We start from the raw sequence: 26,087 nt of genomic DNA on the forward strand, positions 1-26,087 counted from the left end.
ATGGTGCCTAAAATGCACTTAATATTAACTAAGTTTATTAAACTTTTATAAAAATAAAAATCTAATTTTTTTATGCTAATATCTGGAGAACAACTCCACTAAAATATATACAATATCGCTACTCATTATTAATACTTGTTAAATTATCAGCTCAGCTGCTCTGGGAAATGTTCAAACAAATATAACGTAATTTACGTCTCTATGATGACTGGTTGATATACCAGAAGGGAGGCTAGACTCCTGTATGATGTTACTTTTCTCAACACTCCTCAGCGCTGAAAGTGAACACTCGAGGCTGATTGCCTCCCCCTCCCCTTCTCTTTCATCAGCAGATTCAACTCATTTGTGATAATAATGTAAAGTGTTTGAATAGGCTTTGCTTGACAGTATTCTCAAGTATGCAGTAATTCCTGTTGCTTGTGCACCTTTTCCGACACAATTTCTTCCTTCCTGTCAACTTTGAATTTGATATGCTTTGACACAGCACTCTGTGAATAGCCCCCCTTTCAGTAATGACCTTCTGTGGCTCACTCTCTTTGTCAGTGATCGTCTTCTGGACCATTCCCAAGTCAGCAGTCTTCCCTGTTATTGTGGTTTCAAAGATCAAGAGATACCTGGAATTTATTCTGTTGGGATGGTAATTTAATGAAACTCAAATGGTATTATTCTAATATTTTTGGAAACAGGATTCTTGACTTATCAAGTTTTCTACAAAGTTTCAGCAATTTTACTTTTCTAAATTTCATCAGTGTATCCAACCACTCAATTAAACCATTTAAAATAATCATAAAAATCAACAGAAAACTGTCATTTTGTCATTTTATATGGTATATACTGTATATACATTTTAAGAAAACATTTATTAACTTTTAATCACCTTTATTTCCATGTCTAAACACAACAGATGCTACTGCACACTGACATGCTGTAACTGAAGGTAGCTAAGGCATGCTTAGTTTAAGAGGCTTTGACGATTTCAAAAGATGAAATGAGCATGATGTTGCCTCTTAGTTCACTGGTCTTTTCAAATCGGGTGCATGTCATGATCAAGGGCCAGATATCTCTGAACAGACTCCTAAGGGCATAAGACATGCTGAGATGTAACCTGTTCTATTTTAGTGTGCTAAGTCGAGCAAGAAATCAAATCTTGATATGATATATGAGGGAATGATACATGAGGAGTGAGAAATTCAAAGAGAGATGTGGAAGATTTTATATTTGCATATTACATACAATATTTACTTTCTGAGTTTCAAATCTCCAGACAGGAATTGCATATGCCATATACAGTATGTGGTTCAGATGCATGATTGTTCAAAACATGGACTTAAATATTTTTTAGCTTGCTTATTTTATTTCTGGTTACTGGAGAAAGATCCAAAGTCCATGTAATGAAAATCTCTTTTAAGCATGGATGGATTTCCCATAGGGCAGGAAGCTCAATCTTCTGGACTCATCTCATCATATTCACTATTCTGCTGTAGCTGAGATCTAATGACTTGGCACAGAACATAGAACCTTCAAGTGAAATTTCTGACAATCAAGAATTCTTACATGAATTATTTCTCAGATTATGTCTTGTAATTGGTTTCAGTTTCTGCCAAAACGTTGTAGGTACAAGCTGTTGGGTTGGTATTTGTTCTTCTGTGGTGATTATTGAAATATTACTTTTGGAGATCCAAGGCTGCCTGTAAAATAATTAGCTCAAAATCCATAACCAATACATATTGTTTTCCTCTTATATGTATGACAACATGACTTTACAGATATACTATTGAGCTCAGAACATAACTCTTCAAATATTATTGCATTGTGTACACCTGAAACTGAATGTGGAACAAAATAAATGAAGAATATACATCTATAATTAAAGTAGTAACCTTTCTGAGCTGCTTTATAAATTATTTCAGAATAAACGTGTGTTTATTTTGAATATTTCAGAATCCATGTGTGCTCTGTACCTTTCTGTCAATAAATCTTTTCTGCATTGCTGTTCCATATTCCATATTTCAAAAAAGGTTTTGGTGAGCAGTGACTCATGTGGGGATTTAAATGGCGATCCAAATAACCAACAGTACACAATGCCTGCCAATATTTACAAGTGGTTGAAGTAAGAAGACATGAACAACAGAAGGCAATTCAAATTGATTTTTATGGTATGGACTCTCACTCCCCCCAAAAAACATTAATTAACAACTTAATGAATTTGTTGTTCTGGTTCACAAAAACGGTTTAAATGATTTGTTCACTTATCGGACTGAATCATTCCAATTGGTTCTTGAATCAATAACTCACTGACTCACTGAACCAAGTTAGTCAGTGTCGTGATATATTTTCTGTATGTCAAAAGCCATTTTTAAAAGGTGATCAAAACATCATCTTGACCACATGTATATGTCTTTTCTATAACTGTTCTATGAATGATTGGACTGCACAGCAACCCAAAAACAGGACAGTCATTTCTTAGTGGATGCAGGATTATATAAAAGGCAATGAGGTGTTACAGAGAACAGCATCCACAAGTTATCTGAGTCATGAGTCATGACTCGTGTGATACAGAGGCGTTTGAAATGATTGAGATGAAAGTGGTTTGATCCACATATCTTTGGAAAAGCATCTGTTATTGGCCATTAGTGTTCTGACCTTCCGGGCGGATCTCTTTAGCAGTTCTTTTCCTCGGTCTGGTTCTTCTGCTAAACTACCATCTGTGAATCGAATGCCTACAACATGCTTTTAAAGGCATCCTTATTATAGCCACATATTGTGCTGTAAATGATCCTGCAGAATGTAGAATATATTGTTTCAATAGCAATAATTTAATCTGGTGAATAATGTAGGAGGGCTTTGTGAGCATTTACATAAGTAGATACAGGTAGATGCCGTTGGAAATGCTATTGTCTGCAATGCATATTTATTTGCATACGTATTTGGACAATTCATATTCTAGAATTCTGGAAGGGCAAAATAAATATACTAATCTGCAGAGTGAAGATTTACCAATTTTTCATCATTCGTCATCTTGATAAGATTTGCTGTCTTTTAGCTACTCTATATAAATCAAGTGCTGTTGTTTCCTTTTACGCCTTGTGACTTGTTTAAGGTGAATGTGTGCTAGATATGAGCCTTGTGTGATGGCATGATTATCAATGAATAATTACTTATGCTTTCAACAGACATGGAATATATAATGGATGACTTTTGGGGTGCGTTGTTTGCATCTTGACATGCCCTGTTTATACACTCTTCTGAAAAAAAAAAAGTCACTGGGACAAAATCCTTTTAAAGGCTACTGATATGCATACTTTAGGTACCATTTAGGGGTAAATAAGGGAAAAAAATGTACCTTTTAGCTTTTGTACCAAAGGGCATCTTTCCAGTGACACCTTTGTACCTTTTTTTTGCTCTCTCTTTTTCTACACTTACATTTCAGAGAAAAAAGCAACGGCATATGGGTTTGGAACAAAATGAAGGTGAGTAAATGAGACATTTTGACATGAGACAATTTGCATTTTGGGGTGAACTATCTGTTTACATCAGTGTTTCCCTGCAGTTATTTTTCATTAGTGATTCAAAGTGTGAACTATTCAGTGAGGAATTTTCAATGAAGTCTAAAAGCGATGGCACAGACAGTTTTTCTGGATCCCACAAGCAAATTTTGTCTTTATGTTTTAATTAATTTACCTACAATCTTAAAGCATCTGATTGAGGAGGTTTTGTAATATCCAAATAGTTTTCTTTTTTCTCTGTCTCTCGCAGGGAAAGAGTACTGGATAGTGGTAAGGAATTCTCTTGGGCAGTGATAAACTCTCTAGCCTTCTGCCTTGATTTATGAACTAAATGCTGAATTTAATTGAAACTGCATGTGTAATGAAGCTACTTTAATTGGAGGCTGGAGCAGTTCTTTCTTTGAGTATTTGTCACTTGAATCCTGTTGAAACAGGATTGGGCATCTTTATATGCAACACCATTGTGGCTGTGTCAGTCATTATTAAATTTAAGATAGCTTTAGGAAAAATTATGTTTATGGCTGTTTGAAGCCTCTGTGCCTGTGCAGTCTGAGATAGATTGTGTTTTTCATTGTTTTCCAATTAGTTGATGGAAATCTACACATTACAGTGCAGCAGCATTATGGCAATGATGCTCATATGCTTGCATTCATTTGTTGAAAACCTGAAGGATATAGAATTGGCTTATGTTTGTGTAATAAAAACACAGAGGGTGTTTTAAAAAAATACTCTCAAATGTAATAGCAGAATAATTGCAGATTTCTAAAACGGGGAAACGATGGGATGGATTTCTTGAAAATTCATCAAGGGTGTTGCATAACAAATCCATTTGCACACTAATCTCACTAATGACTGTGTGCTTGGGGGGCACTTTCTTTTCTGACATTTAAATGACATTACTCATTTTTCATTTTATCCAATAATATTTGACTCATTGAAAAAAAACAAGACATAGCATTTATCGATCCTAGTGACAAAAAAGAAGACCTTCTATGTTATCTGTAGTAGCAGAAAGAAGCTGGGTGAGAGCAGCAATACGAGGGAAAGCCACATTCAGCTGTGCTGGTTCTCATGCAGTGCAGAGGATGGAGCTGGAGGAATCTCCAGTGGAGCTGTTTATTGCAGCTGATGCTGGAGACTTAATCATTGCTGTGGAGAATGATGGAACTGTCTTCACAAACTGGGGCTAAGAGTGGATTTGAGCAGTTCTTTATTTGTCCTATTCAGTACCTCTCTTTGGATGAGTGAAAATCGCCTCAGCTGCAGTTTAATGTTGAGAAGCACATTGTTTGAGAAAATGATTCTGTAACTGCTCTTATTGATTAAAAATGTTTTGCAGATTAAATGCATTACAGTTACAACCAAACAAGCAAACACTGGTATAAAATGCATTTTTAAATAATTCTCACTCAGAAGTTCCTAGCAAATTTTGGGGAAAAAAAGTAGGAACACTGAAAAATTATTTAAAACATATATACAAACAAACATATTTCAATATGTTTTCAATGGTTCTGCTGTTGATTTGTTGAACTAATTTTAGTGGCAGAGCATCTATGCATGAATGAATGAATGAATGAATGAATGAACGAACTAATGAATGAATGAATAAATAAATACATATTTCTTTATTTAAAATGTAAGTTATCTACTGTACTACATAAATAGCTGTTCTTTATTGTAAGCAATATCACACAATAAACCTCATAACATCTTGACTGAGCCCACTGATTAGGGAAACCGCTTCGATTTGGCCATTGTTATTTCTAATTTCATTATTTATTTTTTGTCCTATAAATGAATTGAAAAAATCTAAATTTCAGATTTCAAGATGAAAAAGTTCAATTTCAAAAGTTGAACGATTGCTAGTTCACATCTTCAAATTTCATGGTTATCTTTCAAATAAATCTGTCATTAAAGCAAGGCAATTCCTTCATGGAGACCATTTTGGAGACCTGTGGAAATACCAAATACTAAACCTGAAATTCAAAATTTTTTCACTCATTTATAAACAAAAAGGAATTAAATTAGAAAATAAACATAGCAAATTACTAGTGACCTCAGACTTTTATGCACACTGTTTAACAGTGTATCAGTACAAGAATCAGTATCTTGTAATCAGCAGTGTTTTTTCTATATGCACTTGCTCCTGTTCTTATGACTCATTCCAGTGCAACATTTGGGTCAACAATCCTGCTCGCTCACATTGAGTAAATGGCACTTAACCCTAGTAGCTCGAGGGAATCTGTCCCTGCAATTAGTGTCCGATTGCAATTTCAACAGCACTCGATGGAAAGCTTCCATCAGGTAAAGAATTTAAAACGGAATGCTGCCTATTCAGTTCAGTGGTGTGCCATGATAAATATACTGTAGATTGCAGATGGGTAAAGTTGAAGAGAACATGAAGATCATTTTAAGGGCCTACATATGACATGTTGTCAGGCAGGATTGCAGAAAGAAATTTCAAACATTTTGAAATGATTGGTTTTGAAAGAAGTTTGGATGAAAGCTAAAAAAAAAAAAATTCCTCAAGTAGTAAAGCATGCTATTATCATCAAGATCATGTATTTGATTCCCAGGGAATGCATGAATTGAAAAGATCTGTATATCTATTTGTCTGTCTTTCTATCTATCTACCTACACTGATAAAAATATTTTGTGGTCAAGTAAATACTACAGAAAAAAACAAACAAATGTAACTTACACATTTATTTAGTTTGATCAAGAATAAAACAAAAGTGTAAGTTCTATATCAGTACTCAATGTGAGCTTTTAGAAGTATATTTTAAGTATTCTACAACAAAATCTATTAAAAGTAGATTTTAAAATACAAGGAATTTACTCACTTATCACTTGGGATTAATCAAAATAGTAAATCCCATTTGTGGAAAGAAAGTAAGATGAATCTTCACATAAAAGTTATGTTCCTGCAGGATGAATCAGACAGTTACATTACTCCCTGAAGCTCAGACTAATTAAGGGTACTTGATTTATGACATGCCTTATTACAGTAATATGAAAACAATAAGAAATCAATTATCCAGTCTTCCAAGGATTGCCCTTTCCATTTTAGGTGTTAAGATGCTAATTAACAATACCACAGACATTCTAGGTGTTTGTGTGTGTGCATGCATTTTTTTTTTTTAAACACTCTCCCGTGACAATTACTTATCTGTCCACAGGATTGGAATCAATTGATGTGCTTGGTTTGCAACATGGGGTGAAATGAATGAATCAATAAGCTGTGAAAGCTTGATTTTTTTCTTCTTTCACTTTATGTGTTTGCATCAAACTGATACTGTTTTGTTACAGTCCAAAACTTGATTCAGCAGGATTAAATCTAACATTCACAATAATGAATATATTGGTCTCTGCAGACAGTGTTTAAAGCTTTTATGCAATGTGACAAATCAGTCATATCAGGATTCCAGCTATATGAAAGTCTGTTTTGCACTGACAGAATATTTTAATATATATCATGTAATAGAAAAAATATATAACACTCATTTATCTGGAACCTCTTCTATGCCATTTTATTCTGTACTTAGCATCTGATATGTCAATGTTTCATCTAAAATGGCATTACATCTATAAGATGATGTATGTCCTCATAGACATGAGGTTGGCAGGCACAGTTTTCATTATTTGGTTGAAAAAATGTGTGTACATGTGCTTTTCACGTGTAAAAACAGGCCAATCAACAAAATAATTCCTACAATTTGTGACTAAATTTATGCTGTAAACAAAAAGAAAATATATATAAAAAAACAATATATATATCCCATTTGTGGAAATAAAGTAAAATACATCTTTACATTAAAGTTATGTTCCTGCAAGATGAATCAGACAGTTACATCTGTATGGTTTAATGTCTTTTATAATAGTCATACCACTATTTTAATCAGTTAACCAGTCAGAATCAACAAATGAAAAACACAAACTCTAATTTCTTTTACAAAATCTGTATTTTTATTTACCCTCTATTGGAAGTATTTACTTTTTCCTTATTGTGTAAAATGTGCTTATGTATTAATAAATCTATTAATGTGTTTAAATCAAAGGAATGGATGGCTTAATGGCAAGCCTTTGATGTAAAAAGAAAGTGAAGCCCCCGGCATAAAAACCTTATTTACCTCCACTTTTGTGCAGGATCGATAAGCCATTAAAGGTTTCCTACAACCTTAATAAGACATCCATTGAACTACACAGACCATCTATATGTATCTCATTGCAGCACTGTGTTTATTTTCATGCCTCTAAGCTCACAAAGCACAAATTTCAACTCGGTGAATTGGATGATGGGATAGATTCAACATCAAAATATTAAGAGTTGAATAATTTGCATGTGGGTCTATTTAGGCTTTGTTCTGCATTAGACTGGATTTGGGTCCTAACACCTCTTGACAGTAAATGTACGGAATCATGTCAAGTGGTGTCTTCATTCTCTACAAATTGTGACTCCATTAATGTAAAAAAAAAAGAAAAAAAAAAGTCCAAGATGACTTTTGAACCAAGTTAATCTTTACAGTATTTCAAAATAAAAGCCTAATAAACTGTGGCATCTACGCGCTGCAAAAAAAAAAAAAAATATAAAACTCCTGCAAATTAAGAAAACAACTCAATCAATTTGACAACACACATGCTGCAAATGCTGTCAAACTGCTGTCAAACTGATAAAGATGTTTTCTTGATTTGCTGATGCTTTTTCTATTTGCAAGTGTTTTCTGAAGTTGCAGCGCGTGGAGCTCTCTCGGCAACTGTAGGCATCACTGTTTAATGCTAGTTTTCTATTACTCAGCCATTACACATCATGCTGTTGCGTTATACCACCAACTTGGAGCTTCATGCAGAACTGTATCTACAATTACTTCTTCCTTAGTGCTTCAGAAATATGTAATGTGTCACATTTTTATCAAAGTATAAAACAGTTCTGTTTTCTTTTCCATATAAAACACATTTAGAAATCTATTTAAATTCATGTTAATAAAGAATGACCAATATTAACAGTTTATAATGATTCCATTTGAGAGGAATTGATCTGAATGTGAGCTAATGTCTTTTCTATGAGCGGAATGGTTATTGGCAATTGTTTAATTCTGAACTGAGCTACATGTGTCACTTCTGCTGTAATGTTGTTGTTATTAATTAAGTTGGCTTGAGAAGGCCAAATGGGTTGGGGGGTGTCCTGTAGCTAATTTTACATAATGATTACAAAATGTAATCATTTAATTAACTATTATTTATAAGCCTGTTTCCCCCCTGGGCCTGAAATGGAGTAATTTTTGTCAAAATGGATAATTAACCAATAATTAGCAAAATGTGCTTTTGTGCTGAAACCTTGGCTAGTTTAGGCCTGTCATGGATTAATAATGATTACTATAAAACCACCAGTAGATGGCAGCAAGCCCCTGTTTTGATAAATGATTTATTGAATCGTTCAAATCAAACAATTCGCTCAAAACAGTTGATTCAATGAGAAACTAAACAAGCCTGCGTTCCAATGTGCATACTATCCATCCTAAATTCTATGTGATATTAGTAATTTTCAGTAATATTCAGGGCAGATGGGATGCAGGGAAAGTGTCCATCTGAATGGGCCATTGAATCATTGGCTCTCTTGATTCATTCAAAAACTGCTTTATTCATGGAACAAAATGTACTCGGTTACGAACGTAACCTCGGTTCCCTGAGATATGGAACAAGTACTGCGTATGGGGAAAAGTTCATTTTTTCCTCTATACCGAAGCCATTTTTTAAAATGCTGTGCAACTGCACTGCCTTTGGTTAAATCTGGTAAACTTTTTTAAACCAATGACAGCGCTGTGGCGATGCAGCGCTCCAAAACCCGCCAAAATGGGTGGGGTTAATGGCTATATAAGCAGGCAAATCGCCAGAGGAAATTAGGTCATCTCAGGTTACATTCGTAACCGATTACGTTCCCTTTCGATACTTCACTCATACTGTGTATGGGGAACGAATTCAACCGTGCCGTGCCACGGTAGGGAACGACAAGACTTATCTTGGACACCTTGGGGACCAGCCGGCCGCCTCACAGATGTCCATGATAGAGACACCACTAGACCAGGCCCATGAAGAGGCAATCCCTCTAGTGGAGTGTGCTGTTACTCCTATGGCCCATAGAGGAGTAACACAGAGCAACAGCGTCAACTATCCAACGTGAGAGGTGCTGCTTGGAGACTGAAGACCATTTGGTGCGGCCACCAAAGCAGACAAAAAGCTGGTCAGATTGCCGGAACGGCTGTGAATTCTCAATGTATATCCTCAAAACCCTTACTGGACAGAGTAATGGAGGCAGTGCTGGGAAGGAAATGACCTGTGCTCTGAACGGGGTCGAAAGCACTTTAGGGACATAGCTACGCCTGGCTTTTAAAATGACCTTCGAGTCATTGGGCCCAAATTCAATGCATGTATGGCTCACCGAGGGGGCCTGTAGATTACCACTGATTGGCCAGCGATAGGAGCATGAAATGCTGGGATGGCTGCTACGTACACCCTGAGCGTGGAAGGGGTGAGACCCTTGTCTAGATGCTCTCAGAGAAATTACAGTATCGAAGATACGTCACACTCAACAGGGTCTTCGTTTTGTGCTGAGCACCAGTCAACGAAGACTGACAATTTCTGGGCGTAGAGGCGTCTTGTATCCATGGGGCTTTCGTTGAAAGCCTGAATATCTCTGAAGACCAAACTTGGCTCCTCCAGAGTGGGGCCACCAGGAGGACTCTGTGCTTGTCTTTCGTGACTTGTCTGATGACCTGAGGGATCAGAACAATCAGGGGAAAAGCGTGAAGAAGGAGGCTGGGCCAGTCGTGGGCCAGCGCATCTGTGTCCTTCGAAAAATAGTTTGGTCAATGAGAGTTGCTTTCTGAGGTAAAGAGGTCAACCTCTCCCTTCCCGAAGATCTCCAAGATTTTGAGAACTGTCAGGGGATGGAGCATCCACTTGTCCATGGGGACATTGCTCCGAGATAGCATGTCTGCTCCAAGATTTGTCTTGCCAGGTAAATGCGTCACCTTGAGCGATTGCAGCCTGGGTAATGCCCATTCCAAGAGTTGCTTTGCCAGTGCGTAGAGGCTGCTGGACAAAATGCCGCCTTGGTGATTTATGTAGGACACCACTGTCGTGCTGTCCAACTGGACTAGAACATGGCACCCCTTCAGGATCGCCTGAAAGGATTGAAGGGCTCGTTCCATTGACAGCATCTCAAGGCAGTTGATATGGAGATGGCTCTCCTTGTGTGACCACGAGCCGAAAGCTGGTCTGCCCTCGCACAAAGCACCCCAACCCAAGTTGGACGTATCTGTTGAGAGCACCATCCTTCTGGAAACCGCCTGTAGGGGGACTCCAGGACTGTACCAAACAGGTTTCATCCAAGGTTCCAGGGCTGCCAGACAGGCCTGGTTGAAGCTGATGCGAAAGCGGCCATGCCGCCAAGAATGAAGTGGGACCTGGAGTTTCAGCCAGTATTGCAGGGGCCGCATTCGTAGGAGGCCGAGCTGGTAAACTGGAGAGGCGGAAGCCATCAGCCCTAGCATCATCTGAAAGAACTTCAGAGCCGCGAGCTGCTGAATTAACAGAGCACACACTTTTTCATGTTTTTCATGTTACATGATTATTATTAATCATATATAATTAATTACATTAATTATTATTATTATTATTTAGATAGAAAATAGAAACCTGAGGTCCTGAGCGACACGGATATTGGCCCGTCACATGTGTTTTTCAGGAACAAAGAAGTTGTTAGTAAGCGAAGAAGTTGTCTGTTAGTTCTTTGACTTTTGTCATTTTTGTAAACAGACATTTTCCCTCTGACTAGCTGTGAAGTATTAAGGGCCCTTAAACTTGAACTGCATCACTTTATTTTTATGTTTACAGTCATTCATAAGACTTACTGCTGCACTGAATTAACTTTACACTCGTCACGTGACACGATTGCGGTGCTTAATGAAACATAACTAAATTAACTTCGCAAAATGCATAATCTGTCTGCTCCAGGATGAATCGTATGCTCCTGAATATTCATCACCTACAATTACCCATCAAAACATTCTCAGGTCGTCATTTGTTTGCTTCAAACAAGAAAATCTGTGTGCATACAGGTTGTGTTAAACTGGGGCATAACATGACCCTTTGAACTGTTTAGTATGACTATAAAATGGTAAATGTATGGACTTTTACAGCATTCAATTAAGTCAAACTAATGAGCCATGCAATTTTAAGCTTTTTTTTCTACACGTTTAGGTTCTTATTGAAGAAAACAGGATTTGAATGGGAATGTGATAGTCCTTTCTACAGCAGCATAAGGCATTGAAAAAGCTTCTGCTATAGTAACCATTCATTTTATATGCATTTCAAAGATTTTACGTCCTCATTACAACTATATGTTAGCTGCATTTTGCTGTGGTTTATTGACAGCCCTGCATGCCACTTAGATGAGTACAATAAATGGATTTACTTGGAGGGTTTACAATTGCTATGTTTTTTCCTTTTGAATTAAAGCTTGCCATGCAAGGGGGTGTCAACATGACATTTTGGGGCTGTCAAGTTTAGAAGCAGACTGCTTGGACATATAAGAAGAATGCTGAAACCAGCTTGAGGGAAGAATGTTTCTAGAATTTGTGACCTATTTCCTAGTTTTACAAGCTATTTTAATATGAAACGGCTATAATTAATCATTAAAGGGTGAAGCAAAGAGTGCTTTACATCATTTAGGCAAATTATCTTAGTCAACAGCACATTATCATCAGAGCGCTGAAGGTGGTTAAGATGCACACCTGCTAGGTGAATACATTTCCATATCAAGTGAATTTTCAAATGAGTATTAAATGAGAGAAACTGCAGATTGAGGAAACACTGTAACCCTGAGCCGGATCACATGAAGGGAACACATGCCATTTCACAATCGTCATCAAATGAAATCTCACCAGTGGAATGTTATTGAAAGTCTAGATATGGCAAGATTTTATATCAGCCCAGCCTGCTGTGTGCACTAACCCTGCTCGATCTGAGCTTTAAAATATCTGCTATAAGGAGAAATGGATTTGATGAAACTGATTTGATGACAATTTTGCATTACATGCATTGCATGTCAATGTTATAGCAAAATGTTTAAATTAGATTCAGATGTTGAGAAAGATCATTTTAACTATGCATATTGTTGTTTACTGACTTTAACAGTAGTGTCTTGTTAATTGTAACAAGCTTTTTCCAAGGAATGTGTCCAAGTCACTGCTACAGATGTCAATGGAGACGAATTTGCCGGATGGCATTCTCATTGAATGGCTCTGTTTTGCCACCTAGTGGGAATATGTGAAACAAAAACTTATCTAGACATGTACAAGATCCTTATCTGTAATTTCCCAGCTATTCATTACATTTTTGTAGTCTCAATCTTAAAATATCAGCTCTAATTTTTGGAAACTGATTTGTAATTTTCTACAGAGTTTTGAATCTAGATTAATAATGCAATATTGAATGATTGAACAACTATACATAATTTACTAATTTAGTATGATTTAAAACATATGCTATAAAATCTTAATGAAAGAAACCCATGATACATTTCTGATTACATTAATTATGAAATATGAATGTCTGTCAAAATTGTATACATCACTATGCAAAAGCTAGCTTGTACAGCTAGCGTTCAAAACTTTTGTGTTGGTACGTTTTTTTTTTGAAAGAAAGAAAGAAAGAAAAAAAAAAAGAAAGCTGAATTTAGTAATTTATGTAATAAAATATACAGTAACTTGTGTTACTCTTTTCTATTTTAATTTTTTCTCCTGTGATGTCAAAGCTGAATTTTCAGCATCATTACTCCTGTCTTCAGTGTCACATGATCCTTCAGAAATCATTCTAATTTGCTGATTTAGCTCTCATAAATAGTTCTTAAAATTATATCAATGTTGAAAAAAGTTGCTTAGTGCTGCTTAATATTTTTGAGGAAACCAAGATAAATGTCCTGTCAGGATTCTTTCATGAATAGAAGGGTCAAAAAAAAACATTTATTTAAAATAGAAATCTTTTGCAACCATATAAATGTCTTTACTGTCACTGTTGAATTATGTTTTATGAATTAAGTCATTTTTAATGATTTTTACCTAAAATGATTGTTTTTACCTGAACTGCTGAACTCTCAAATCCTACCTGAGGTCATGGACATGATGTGGTGCATATGTGCGATTTTTAATTTGCTCAAGTATTATCTTTGATCTTTCAGCATGTCTTTGTAAGACTTTCCCCCAATAATAAAAGATTTCAAAGGCCAGTGGGCCTTTTTTTGCCCCCCTTCATACTGCTCTGCTTTGGAACATAATCCCATTATGTTGGAAACGAATTGCTTTAGTTCAAGGGTGCTTCTCCACTCAGGTTTCTGTATGTTCTTATTCTTGGAATGTTCTTTTATTCCCTTGCTTTTTTTAGGGATCGAAACCAAAGTTGTTGATGTTACCAAGAAAGACCAGATATAGAGTTCTTGGCCAAAGACTTTGACTATGTGGATACGCTCTTCAATGTTTGTGTGTTTCTCATTAAAAGCAGTGAAGTTTCTATTTGTAGTCTGGCTAGAATGTACCACCTTCTAGAAATCAGGAATGATGCAATAGCATGAATATATTTCATTTTCAGTGGTTCCTTACAGTTTCTCATTCTTTTTTTCTTTGACATAGATTTGTCCATTATGGCTCAGGAGTGTGAGGAATCAGGCTGGGACTTCACTATGAAAGTGAATGTCCATAGCACCTGATGATCAAGGCCTTCGTGCCTAAGGTCATCGTGTCCTTCTCTCTAGGATTATCCCAGAATACCTCATGCTACCTCTTCTTTTTCTCCCCGATTATCCCTGGAAAAGACCTTCGTATTTAAAGATTATGTTTTCATCCCCATCTAATTTGTTCTTTGGCTTAAGAACAAAACAGATCTGTAAAACATGGTTTAATGTTTAGTGACTACATATATGTGTGTGTGTGTGTGTGTGTGTGTGTTTTTTTAAGAAATATAAATGTATGTCAAATTAGTAAAAATTTTATACATCACTATGCGAATACTAGTTCTTACACTGTTCAAAAGTTTGGGCTGCTAAGTTTATAAAAATGTAATATGACTGTATTGAATGCATTAATATGAATGCATTCTAAAATGTTATTTATTCCTGTGATGGCAAAGCATTTTTTTACATTTTTTTTTTTATTTAGTGCTCAAGTAACATTTCAATTAAAAACATGTTGATAAAAAAGCTTTAATTTTAAATAGACTTTTTTTTTGTAACATATGTCTTTACTGTCACTGATGATCAATTGAATGCACTCTTGATGAAAAACATATTCATTTCTTTAACATAAAATACAGAAATTTTGATGGGTGGTGTACATTTAATAAAAGCTACATGACTGCAATCCTGTCAACTGATTTGAAGTATATAACTGCCAATTTAAACTGATTTTTCCTTATCCATCTCCATATAGATGCTGCCGCGTAAATCTGGTAATAACATCAATATGGCATCCGTGGCATCATGTATCAAAGACAATAATTATATTCTGTTACAACCTATTTGCATTTTGATGCTGAATTATAAATTGGCTGCTGTAATACATCACACTCTATATCAAGATTTGGCCCTTTGCTCTTAATTACACGTGATGATTGACATTGTTCCATGTAGCTCTTGGCATATTATCTTACCCCCATTATCTCCACTTTGGCTGATGCTGAAATTGGATAAATGCCAGGTCAAGTGATGTTTGCCCTCTCCTAATTGCTCATCCTTAATTGCATGTCCAGGAGTTGTGAACCAATGTGTCTACAGCACATCTGAAGCTGCCGTCATTAGACTGACCAAAACAGAGGCACCTGGAACAGGGGATCTGCTGCAATTGTATCAAGTATGCTGCTTTACTGATTGGTTTCCTATTTAAACCTGCAACATACAAAAATATCACTGTACCTAGTGATTTTATGAGTCATTTTGTTTCTTTTGACCTTTACAGGAACTGTACGCCTTTATGACAAAGAATTGAGGACAGACCTGATCCAGAGCAGGTACTGCTTCCATTACAAAGACTTGTATTATATAGCCAAGAAATACTGTTTGCGTAATTTTTTATTGTCTTTTTCCAAATGCAAAAGCATTCTAGAGATCTCAGGGAAGACAGCTAACAGCCAACTGAAGCAAGTGAACACATGAAACATGCCAGCAACTCCTTGTCAACTAACTTTTGATGATGATATACTTGAGCAGTTATAGAGATGAGCTCTAACTTCTCTGAATGAAAGTTAATGAGGCTTAAAGTTTATATTTTACAACAACATTGTAGTCATAAACAGAAGCAAAAAGCCGAAGAAAGATAATGTAAATATACATTACCGGTCAATTGTGAAATATTACAATTTAAAATAACTGTTTTCTATTTTAATATATTTTTTTAAATGTCTTGCTATGATGAAAATCAGATTTTTCAGAAGCCATTCATCCAACTTTCGGTCTCACAAGATCACATATTGTCTATGTTGAAAATGCTTTGCTTTTTAATAGCTACAATAGCTATATGTGAACACCGTATAAACTACCATTCAGAGAATTTGAAAGAGGAAAATTAAAAAAGAGAAATGAATGCTTTTATTCAGCAAAGATGCATTAAATTGAGAAAATAAAAAATAAAAATTTTTTTTTTTTTTTTTCTAACAAAAATAATAATACTATTCAATAGAATTAAAACTTAGTAATAAAAAAAAAAGTTTTGAAACACTTGGTGTTTATATTATTAATTCCCTAGCTTTAGCTTGACTATAAGTGCCGTTTATATTTTAAAAATAAACTATATAAAGCATAAAACATTGTGGATGTCTCATGATTATGGGATCATGATAAACAGAAGTCTCTTGCCGACGTCTTGTGATTGGTCAGTTATTGTCACTTCTAGCCAATCACTCCACAGTAGGTGGGACTTGTCAGCAAAGAGGTTGGGAAAATAGCACCGCTTGGATCTGATTGGACCATTTTATTAGGGTTGGACGTTTGGAGAACCACCTTCCAGCTGTCACTCACACTTCCGGATGCCTCTACCGAGTAAAAGATTAACCTTTTAAAATCTATCCGCGCATCAGGGATCAAGCGCGTATATTTCCATTGTTATTTTTTTAATAAGTGTGGACCATAACACATTTCGGTCAATACCTTGCAGATGGTAAAACTTACAGACAATTCCGCATGAGATTTGATTTGATGGCAGTAAGGTTTGAAGCCATTATTGTTTTTTTCATTATTTCATCACAGGCAATTGCTTTATCATAACAAAAATAATAATCACCAAAGATAAAATACAGTTTATTTATTACCCAAAACAACAGGATTGAAATAAAGAAGGACATTCTTTTTATAATACAGGCGATAGTTGAAGATGCTATAAATAAGAATACCTGGACTAAGTCCACTGATGTCAGTAATGCTATTCAGTTAGTGGTTTACTACGGTCTTACAAACAGAGACCATATGCCATGCGCTCTTCAGTCTGCTAAAGCACCTTATGGCCCAGGCGTCGCGTTTAGTCCTGTCACAATCCGATTAACCTGTCGAAAAACAAACCAGTCGGTTTCATTTCTAGTACTCGTGTTATTTCCTCTTCGAAGTTCATTGATAATTGCTTATAGGGCTTCATCGATAGGCAGACGCTGTAAACGAGACTTATATTTACACAGACGAGTGTTGATAAACAGGTGCCGGTCATGAACACGTGCAATGGCTAGAAAACTCGAGCGAGGATAGAGCAGAAGTACAGTGTCATGGAGGATGTCCAGTCCAGACCCCATTCAGCCCACTCTACATACTCACAGACCACCGAGGATGCAGCCTCTGGCTTGGGAAATCATGCTGAAGTAGGTTATTAGTCAGAATTTCCCACTTAAGCTGTTTCTGTCTTTATTACTTCAATATTGGTACTATAAAATGGGACAGTTGCCTTTATTGATGTTACAGTTTGTGGCTAAAATGATCTCAAGCCTTAATGGATAATTATAACGTTCAACACTGTACAAAAAACGTAATTTATTCAATTAACAAACATTTTAATGATTTATAGAGCAATAGTTCATGCACTTTCAAATATGTATAAGAAAACACACTGAGAGAACTGAGACTAGGGTCAGTTTTGCTTCTAATATATATATATATATATATATATATATATATATATATATATATATATATATATATATATATATATATATATAAATGAGAGATAAGTTCTATATATAAAATATTTAAATATAATATAAATTAAATGCAAGTTTATATATAAACTTCTCTCTATATTCTCCAACAGCATCACCTTACTGTCAGTCAGACAGTGCTGGTGGTTCCGAAGCGCTCCGAGAGCCCCAATCCGAGTGTGACTGAAGAGACGACATACGTCCATCGACCGGTGTCTTCAGTTGACGCCTGCACTAATACAGACCCACCGTACGAATGCTGCCCATGGCTGCGCAGACTGTGCCCGTGTCCACCCAGAGGCCTGCTGGCTACCATTATCACCAAAGGTTAGAAAAGTGTCAATCATTTTCCAAAACATCATAACAGAGATTGCGCACACACAAAAAACTTGGGCTTGAAAGGTGATTTTTTAAGGTTTTCTAAATAAATTTGATACTCTGTTTAATAAAAAAAAATATACAGTAATATTATGAAATGTTTAGTACAACTGAATATAGCTGTTTTATATATATTCAAATGTAATTGTTCCTGTGAACGCAGCATCTGTTCTTGTCCCCTCTGTAGTGTCCATGGCCGCAGTGCTCTTTGGGGTTGTTTGGTCCATTACAGAGAAGGAATGTCTTCCTGGCGGGAACCTCTTTGGCATCGTGACCTTGTTTATTTGTTCTGTAGCCGGGGGGAAACTGTTTGGACGCATACACATCCCAAACATGCCACCTTTACCTCCACTACTTGGTATGTGCGAATTCTGCATTGTTGTCTGTTGTTAATAATGTAGTAATTACAACACAACACTTGCATACACAACAGTTGTCTGTTGGTCAGCATGGTGGATTCATGTGTCTAACTCAGACTTGAGTGGAATCTGCATTTGGAACTTTTTTGATTGCTATCATTTATAAAATTTCAGTCAAATGTCAAATGGGAAATGTAATCTCAGTCTAAGAAAATAATGGCTGTGTAAGGGACGGAATGCAGTTCATATGGCACACAGAACAGTACATACTGTATTCTACCTGTTATGTTAAAACATATAGCCATTATACTATTTCCATAATGAACACAAAAAATAGCCTAAAAAATTAAGTTATTTTGATTGTAACTTCCTTAAGAACTTTAATTTTGAACGTCAAATTCATAGCAAGTATTAAATTGATTGTAAAAGTGTAATTCAATTTCCCCCACAACTCAAAGATAAACTGCCTGTGTTATGTTTTTGTTTTTTCTCAGAGTGGTCAGTTTCATTGTCAGTGTGAGAAATGTAATGAATGACTGTGGGGTTTCTGTTTGTGTTGTTTTCTCTGCGTGTGTCTGCAGGCATGCTGCTGGCAGGGTTTATCCTCAGAAACATCCCTGTGGTGACAGATGCAGTTTACATTGATGTTAGATGGTCTGCTTCTCTGAGGAACATTGCACTGGGGGTCATTCTTGTCAAAGCTGGGCTGGAATTAGACGAAAAGGTAAGAAACCTCACCGGCCCCAGTAGAGTTACAACAAAAACATTGCTGCTAACCCGAGAGGATGTGCCTTCATGCTCTTTAGAATTCTCTTTCAGCCAAACACCATATTGTTTGTTGATATCCACTTTCATTTCATGAAGGCTTAACTGATCAAAAATAAATGGGTCTTTAATACATTTTGTTTTTATGTGTATTTCAGGCTCTGATCAAGCTCAAAACCGTGTGTTTGCGTTTGTCCATGTTCCCTCTGATCTGCGAGGCCATCACTATTGCTGTGGTCTCTTATTTAATATTGGGTCTTCCATGGGTCTGGGCCTTTATTTTAGGGTAAACCACTGATTTTGATAACATAAGAACCTCTCTGACAATGTCTGCTGCTACCAACCAAACTGCTGCCATGTTTTGCTCTGTAGGTTTGTCCTCGGGGCTGTTTCTCCTGCTGTTGTGGTTCCATCTATGCTGCTTCTGCATAAGGAGGGGTACGGTTTAGAGCAGGGTATACCTACTCTACTCATAGCAGCCTGTAGCATTGATGACATCATTGCCATTACCTGTTTCACCACCTGCTTGGGTATAGCTTTCGCCACAGGTATGCAAATAGATATCCAAAAGGGAGCAAATACACAGTATATTTCTAAAATAAAGTAAAAAATGAGAACGTAAAGTCAGCTGACTTTGGATTCAGTATTCATTTGATATCAATAACTTAACCAGTCAGACAGAAGAATTCAGAATGCTTTTCTGCAAACGGAAGCTGTTTAGATGTTTGCTAAATTCTAATATATATTATAAATTATAACAAAATCACATTAGACAACAGAAATTCCAAAATTATATTTTCCTTACATTAGACTTCCAAAAGTGCATTCATCTTTGCCATGTTACATTCATATTTATATATATATATATATATATATATATATATATATATATATATATATATATATATATATATTTATATATATATATATATATATATATATATATATATATATATATATTATATATATATATATATATATATATATATATATATATATATATATATATATATATATATATATTTTTTTTTTTATAATATTGTGAAATATGATTACAATTTCCTATAACTGTTTCCTATTGTAATATGTAAAACATTTTTTGGTATATGTTTTTATTCCTGTGTCAAAACCAAATTTTCAGCATCATTACTCCAGTCCTATATACACACACACACACACACACATATATATATGTGTGTGTGTGTGTGTATATATATATATATATATATATATATATATATATATATATATATATATATATATATATATATATATATATACACACACACACACACACACTTAAATAATCTAAAAAAAATTGTGGAAATTGTGTTTTTTTTTTTTTTCAATGATTATTTTATTAATAGAAAATTAACGTAAGTAATGTAACTTTATAATGAAAACTTTATAATTTCTTTTACTGGCACTTTTACTCCATTTGATTGTATCCTCGTCAAATAAAATGTAATTCTCTTAAAATAACAGACCCCAGCCTTTTTAATAATATATGTATATGAATCATTACATTTTGCCTATTAACATATATTTTTTAATATGCTTATATAAGGTTCTTTCTCCAGGCTTTATGGATGTCCTTGGTGTTAGTGGTCCCATCTTACAGTAGTGTTCTCTCTCTTACCTTCTGCAGACACTTTGTGGGTAAATATACTGAGGGGACCACTGGAGGTAATAGGTGGGGCGGTCACCGGTGTGGCCTTAGGGTACTTTCTACGATACTTCCCCAACAGAGACCAGGCACGTGAGCTACAACTGTTTGATTGAGAAGTACATGTTCAGATTCTAAAACTGATGTTGTCCGGTTAACAGTTTTCATGGTTGTTGGTTGTTTGTGTCTTTTACCTACAACAGGGAAACCTCGCGTTGAAGCGTTCCTTCCTGGTGTTGGGGCTGGCCGTGTTTGCTTTGTTTGGCAGCAATGTGGCCGGGATTCCTGGTGCAGGAGGACTCTGTACACTAGTGCTGGCATTTGTGGCTGCATTAGGCTGGGGGAAAGCTAAGGTCTAAATCTCTTCTTCCAAACACAACAGAGATGTGAAAGACTAGTCCACCAAATTTTGACAATTTGTTTTGCCGTATATTTTTACAAAGACTTTGAAGAGTTCAGATGCAAAAGCCTCTAAGTGCTTTTTAAAATTGTTTTCTAAAATGAGCATTTTTCTCAGGTTCCGATGTTTACGTTCAGTAATTTAACTCTTATGGCACTGAAAAGAACTTCATTGCCATTAGAGTAAAATTACTCTTCACATGCATTATTTTTCCCTGTGTCAGCACGAATAGATTTTCCCTTTCAGATCGCCCATTTAATTTCAGTGTGTATGTGTGTTTAGGCTCCAGTGGAAGCAGTGGTGGAGAGGTTTTGGCAAGTGTTCCAGCCTCTTCTCTTTGGTCTCATCGGTGCTGAGGTTATCATTACTTCTTTAGAGGTCACAACTGTGTGTGAGTGCTACACTTTCAAGTTACACTGTCATTTCTACAAAACTGGTTTTAGAAAAAGAGCTGGAATAAACTAAAGCAATTGGGATGTCAGCAGGGTGCACTTTTTCACATGTATAGCATTTCAAACATGCTGTTGATCAACTCTAATGTTATGTGTCCTCAGTTCTGGGTATAGCAGCCCTGTTCATCGCACTCACAGTACGCCTGATTGTCACTTTTGTTGTGGTTCTGCGAGCCGGCTTTAACCTGAAAGAAAAAGTCTTCATCGCTCTAGCCTGGATGCCTAAAGCCACAGTACAGGTATACTTACCAAGTCTATCAAATAGACCCTCTGTTTTACTATGACTTTACTCAATCCTTTCAGGTTTTTTAGACAAGTTTGAGCTACATGACAAAAAATGAAATGCACACGAGATCCCTATGAGTGCTGTGCGATTTGTTTTCAGGCTGCGATTGGCTCTATAGCTCTGGACATGGCGCGCTCCAAGAATGATCTTGAGCTGCAGAGGTACGGCATGGACGTCCTCACTGTGGCTGTGCTGTCCATCCTCATCACTGCTCCTATTGGAGCGCTCCTCATCAGCCTGCTCGGACCTCGACTCCTGCAGAAACCAAAGAACCCTGAGTGGGGTGAGATATTTGTACACACACAACCATATGTGACCCGTGCTGGAAAAATGAGTCAGAATGCGCACAAGCTAATTTTGAGCTACAGACAAAAAAAGTTTTTTTGGTTGAATTTCAGGTTTTCAAAAAACAACTTCCTTAAGCCCTTGTCTAGCAACCCCAATGCTCCAAATAGTAATTAAACATCCAAAATGATCTTTAATTGTATGTTTTCTGAGAAGAGTACCCTTTTCTCTGCTCACTTCTCGTGCTGCCGTTGACATTTACATTTAAATTTATTCTTTTAGCCGACGTTTTTATCCAAATCAACTTACAAATGCTATATATAATTCAGAGGTCTCACTCCTTTGGAGCAACTAGGGGTTAAGTATCTTGCACAGGGACACATTGGTGTCCAAAGGCACCAAAGGCATGTGTCTTATCCACTGCGCCAACACCACCCTTTGACTGATATACTATATGAATCGCTTCCATACATACACATACTGTAAATACAGAATACAGTATTTTATGTAAGCTATTCACCCAAACATTCAGTTGTGACTTAAGTGAATGTTTGGGGAACAAGATCTGATGTTTAACAATACATTAGATCTGTGCAGTACAGTAGGACTTACTATATGCCGTCTTCTCAATAATGTTAATCAAACAATAAAAGAAAAGATCGCTGCTCTTGATTGAAGTGCTTTTGTAGTTTTAATAATCGGTTTATTTGTAATGAACACACTGAAGTGATTATTAGCTTTACATATCGGTTTATTTTGGGAACATTTGCAACAGTTCGTTTTTCTATGCAGTCTGTTTTGCAGTTCTTTAAAGTGATGTTTTCGCTTGAAAATTACTGTTCACAGGCTTGCAGTACTTTTGACCGTATTTTACTAAAAACAACATACCAAAAGTGTAAACGGGAAAAACGGTAGTCAGAAGAATGCAGATCATATCAGATCAGAAGCTGCAGTTTACACTTGCGAGTAATAGTAAAATGCTGCAAATATTTTTATTTATATGCTTGAAACACGATTTACACCTTTACAAAGCTTATTTTGCACATGCAAATGTAATTTACGCTTCCATACACTTCCACAATTCTTACCCTGCGTATGCAGATCTTTTAGGCATTAAATTACCTTCATATTCATCGATTTAAACGAGTGTAGCGCAGGCATTTTTCATCCGATTCAAACAAATCATATATCATTTTGATGTCTTTGTGAAATGTGAAAATAAAATAACTTGTTTTTGAAAGTTTGCTGATTGTGACAAATTTTTTAGGAACCATTGGCAAAAATGTTGCTAATATTTAAAACGTTAATACAATAATTAATGGCTGTTGAATATTAAGTTTTGCCATTGCAGGAATAAATTACATTTGACTAAATATGTTAAAAAAGAAAATGGTTATTTTAAATTGTAATTATTTTACAAAAGAACAGTTTTTACTGTATTTTTTTAATCAAACAAATGCAGACTGGGTAAGCATAGAATATGACTTCTCCAAAATGTGGAAAAAATATTAGGAATCTTGATGTACAAATGTATCTACAGTATGTATTACAGCATTGGTTCATTAGCTTAGCAACAGTTGTAGTTGCTCTTCACACGATAAGTGCTATTTTTGTGGTGTACGTTAAAGTGTTAAGTTGCTATAAAAAATATATTTAGTTATCAGTCACGATAGTTCATGATGGTTAGGATGCTGCTTTTTGTAGAAAGTAAACAGAGTTTGGGTCAGATCTAAACATAGCTGTGCAAATAATACTGAAGTAGGTTTCTGCAGTTGTCTTGCCATCACAAAAAATATGTAGATAGCAACTCATCTATTTTAATAAACAGGCGACATGAGATGCACATGGAAATTCACCACAGCTTGGTGAATTTGCATGCTGGCAGGACCCGGGTGTCCTGGTTCACTCTGTGTTTGCTCTATTGTCTGTACAGTGCTGGCTATGGCACTTTGCTAATGTGTTAAAAAACATCAAATGCTCAAGCTTCTAACTGAGACCAGTAGATTGTTTTCTTCAAATTTATAAACATGTCCTGTGTGAAAATATGAAATTAACCCCACTTATATCTAGCGCACTGTACATATCTGTATTTACTCTGCATATAAATAGTATAAAGAGATGTAAAAAGCAACTGAAATCTCTTTAACAATTGCTTAGCACTTGTGTTAAATGAATGATTGCATTAATTGTCATTTTCTGACTCGTAGCTGTCAGTCAAGGTGCTTTATCTGCATCGGGGACCCCGGTGACATATGAGAGCGCCCTGTGATGCTTCTGGGAAGTGACAACTCAGCGTCCAAGGCTGCTGATGATCCCTTTTGTCTTCACAGTGGATTCTCAAACTCATTATCACTGCAACCCTCTGAAGTCAGACTGCAACAGTGGCAGACTTGCTTTTCAGATGAAGGAACACAACTCTCATTTTTTTACCTTCAAAGGTGGACTGAAACTCTCAAACCACCAGGTGAAAAGTTATTCTCATCCAAAAGGTGGGATTTTGAAGGATGGAACACTATAGGGGTCATTGACTAGCACTATCGAGTACAAAAACATGTTTATGAATATTATTTTTTTTCTTACTGGCTTGTGTTTACATTAGATATATTACGGATGAGTCTGCAGTGACTGCATATCAGTGTTACAGAAAGTTGTATAGATGCCAGTAATTTCATGACTATGTTTTGAATGGAATACTAGCTTAGCATTTACTTAGGACTGTGCAGTATATAACTTTTTATATTCACAGCTTGTCTATAATAATATAATTAGTGCTGTCAAACGATTTAACACATCCAAAATAAGGCTTCCTTCAGTTTCTCCATTAAGTTGAGTACATTGCAGGATAGAGCATTTCACGCAAGAGTTACATTTTGGTAAATTTAGTCTTTATGTAGTGTTTATCAAAGTATTTTAGGCATATTATATACTAATAATAATAAAGTAAATCGAACTATTCCAAACACAGTCATGAATCTGTGTTTTGAGATTGATCAGAGTATTTTGCAGATATCTTGTCAGCTCTGTTATACATACAATCAATTACTGCTGGAAAAATTACATTTTGTGTTTACAGTGGAAGTCATTTTAGAACGTGAAGAAGGATTTTGTTTTATTAGTAGTAATAGAATGACACATGGTATATTTGCCCAGCATTGCACAGTTCATCGTGTTACTCTTTATTAGCTAGATTCTTCTCCATGATTGTTTTGATAAAAAGTGTATTTTAATGTTATACAGAGTCCTATGAAAGGGAATTGTCATTATAACTTATTTTGTGAATGTTGTTAGTGGGTAATGTTTACAGCTTCAAATTTAGGAGGTTTGGTGTTGTGGTTATGGTAATGCTACATGCAGTCACTGCTCATTTAAGCTATTAAACCACTACATTTAAGACCTTATTCTCATATTGTCATCTTTATATAGTAACTTTATTTCTGTTGTGTATGTGTAGTTTATTTATAGATGTATTGCTGCAGAAAATGAATGACATTTGCCCTTTCAGTAAATGATAGGCAAAACCCCCCGTTCATATTTGAAAGCATATCTTGTATTATCATCTAAGGCAAATCAGATGTAAATAAGCAGCACTGTTACTTTTCTGAGAAGACTTTTCAAGCATTGGTGTGGTAGAGTTATACCATTTTGTGTTTAAGGAAAAGTACAAAAAGGAAAAAAATTACTTGTATACTTATAATAAAATAAATAAGTAGACTGTTGGCATTGCAACACATATCCATCACTCACACTTATTAGATTATTAACACAAT

The 26,087-nt window shown here is 35.7% G+C and overlaps 1 protein-coding gene across 1 annotated transcript; it reads left to right on the forward strand.

Annotated features, from left to right (window-relative positions):
- The first annotated feature begins 16,558 nt into the window (after positions 1–16,558).
- Positions 16,559–25,979, forward strand: LOC113095149 (sodium/hydrogen exchanger 9B2). The gene is made up of 12 exons (XM_026260768.1): positions 16,559–17,396; positions 17,843–18,056; positions 18,295–18,465; positions 19,048–19,190; positions 19,390–19,517; positions 19,604–19,779; positions 20,880–20,986; positions 21,101–21,250; positions 21,580–21,688; positions 21,852–21,988; positions 22,135–22,318; positions 24,528–25,979. The coding sequence occupies exons 1-12, from the start codon at positions 17,304–17,306 to the stop codon at positions 24,587–24,589; spliced, it is 1,674 nt and encodes a 557-aa protein (XP_026116553.1). The 5' UTR covers positions 16,559–17,303; the 3' UTR covers positions 24,590–25,979.
- Positions 25,980–26,087: the final 108 nt, after the last annotated feature.

Source organism: Carassius auratus, unplaced genomic scaffold (assembly GCF_003368295.1).
Source record: "Carassius auratus strain Wakin unplaced genomic scaffold, ASM336829v1 scaf_tig00215630, whole genome shotgun sequence".
NCBI lineage: Eukaryota > Metazoa > Chordata > Actinopteri > Cypriniformes > Cyprinidae > Carassius > Carassius auratus.

Coding starts and splice junctions, on each gene's coding strand:
- LOC113095149 (XM_026260768.1), top strand. CDS start 17,304: ATGGAGGATGTCCAGTCCAGACCCCATTCAGCCCACTCTACATACTCA. Junction 18,057..18,294: donor GGCTACCATTATCACCAAAG/GTTAGAAAAGTG, acceptor TCCCCTCTGTAG/TGTCCATGGCCGCAGTGCTC. Junction 21,989..22,134: donor TGCCTAAAGCCACAGTACAG/GTATACTTACCA, acceptor ATTTGTTTTCAG/GCTGCGATTGGCTCTATAGC.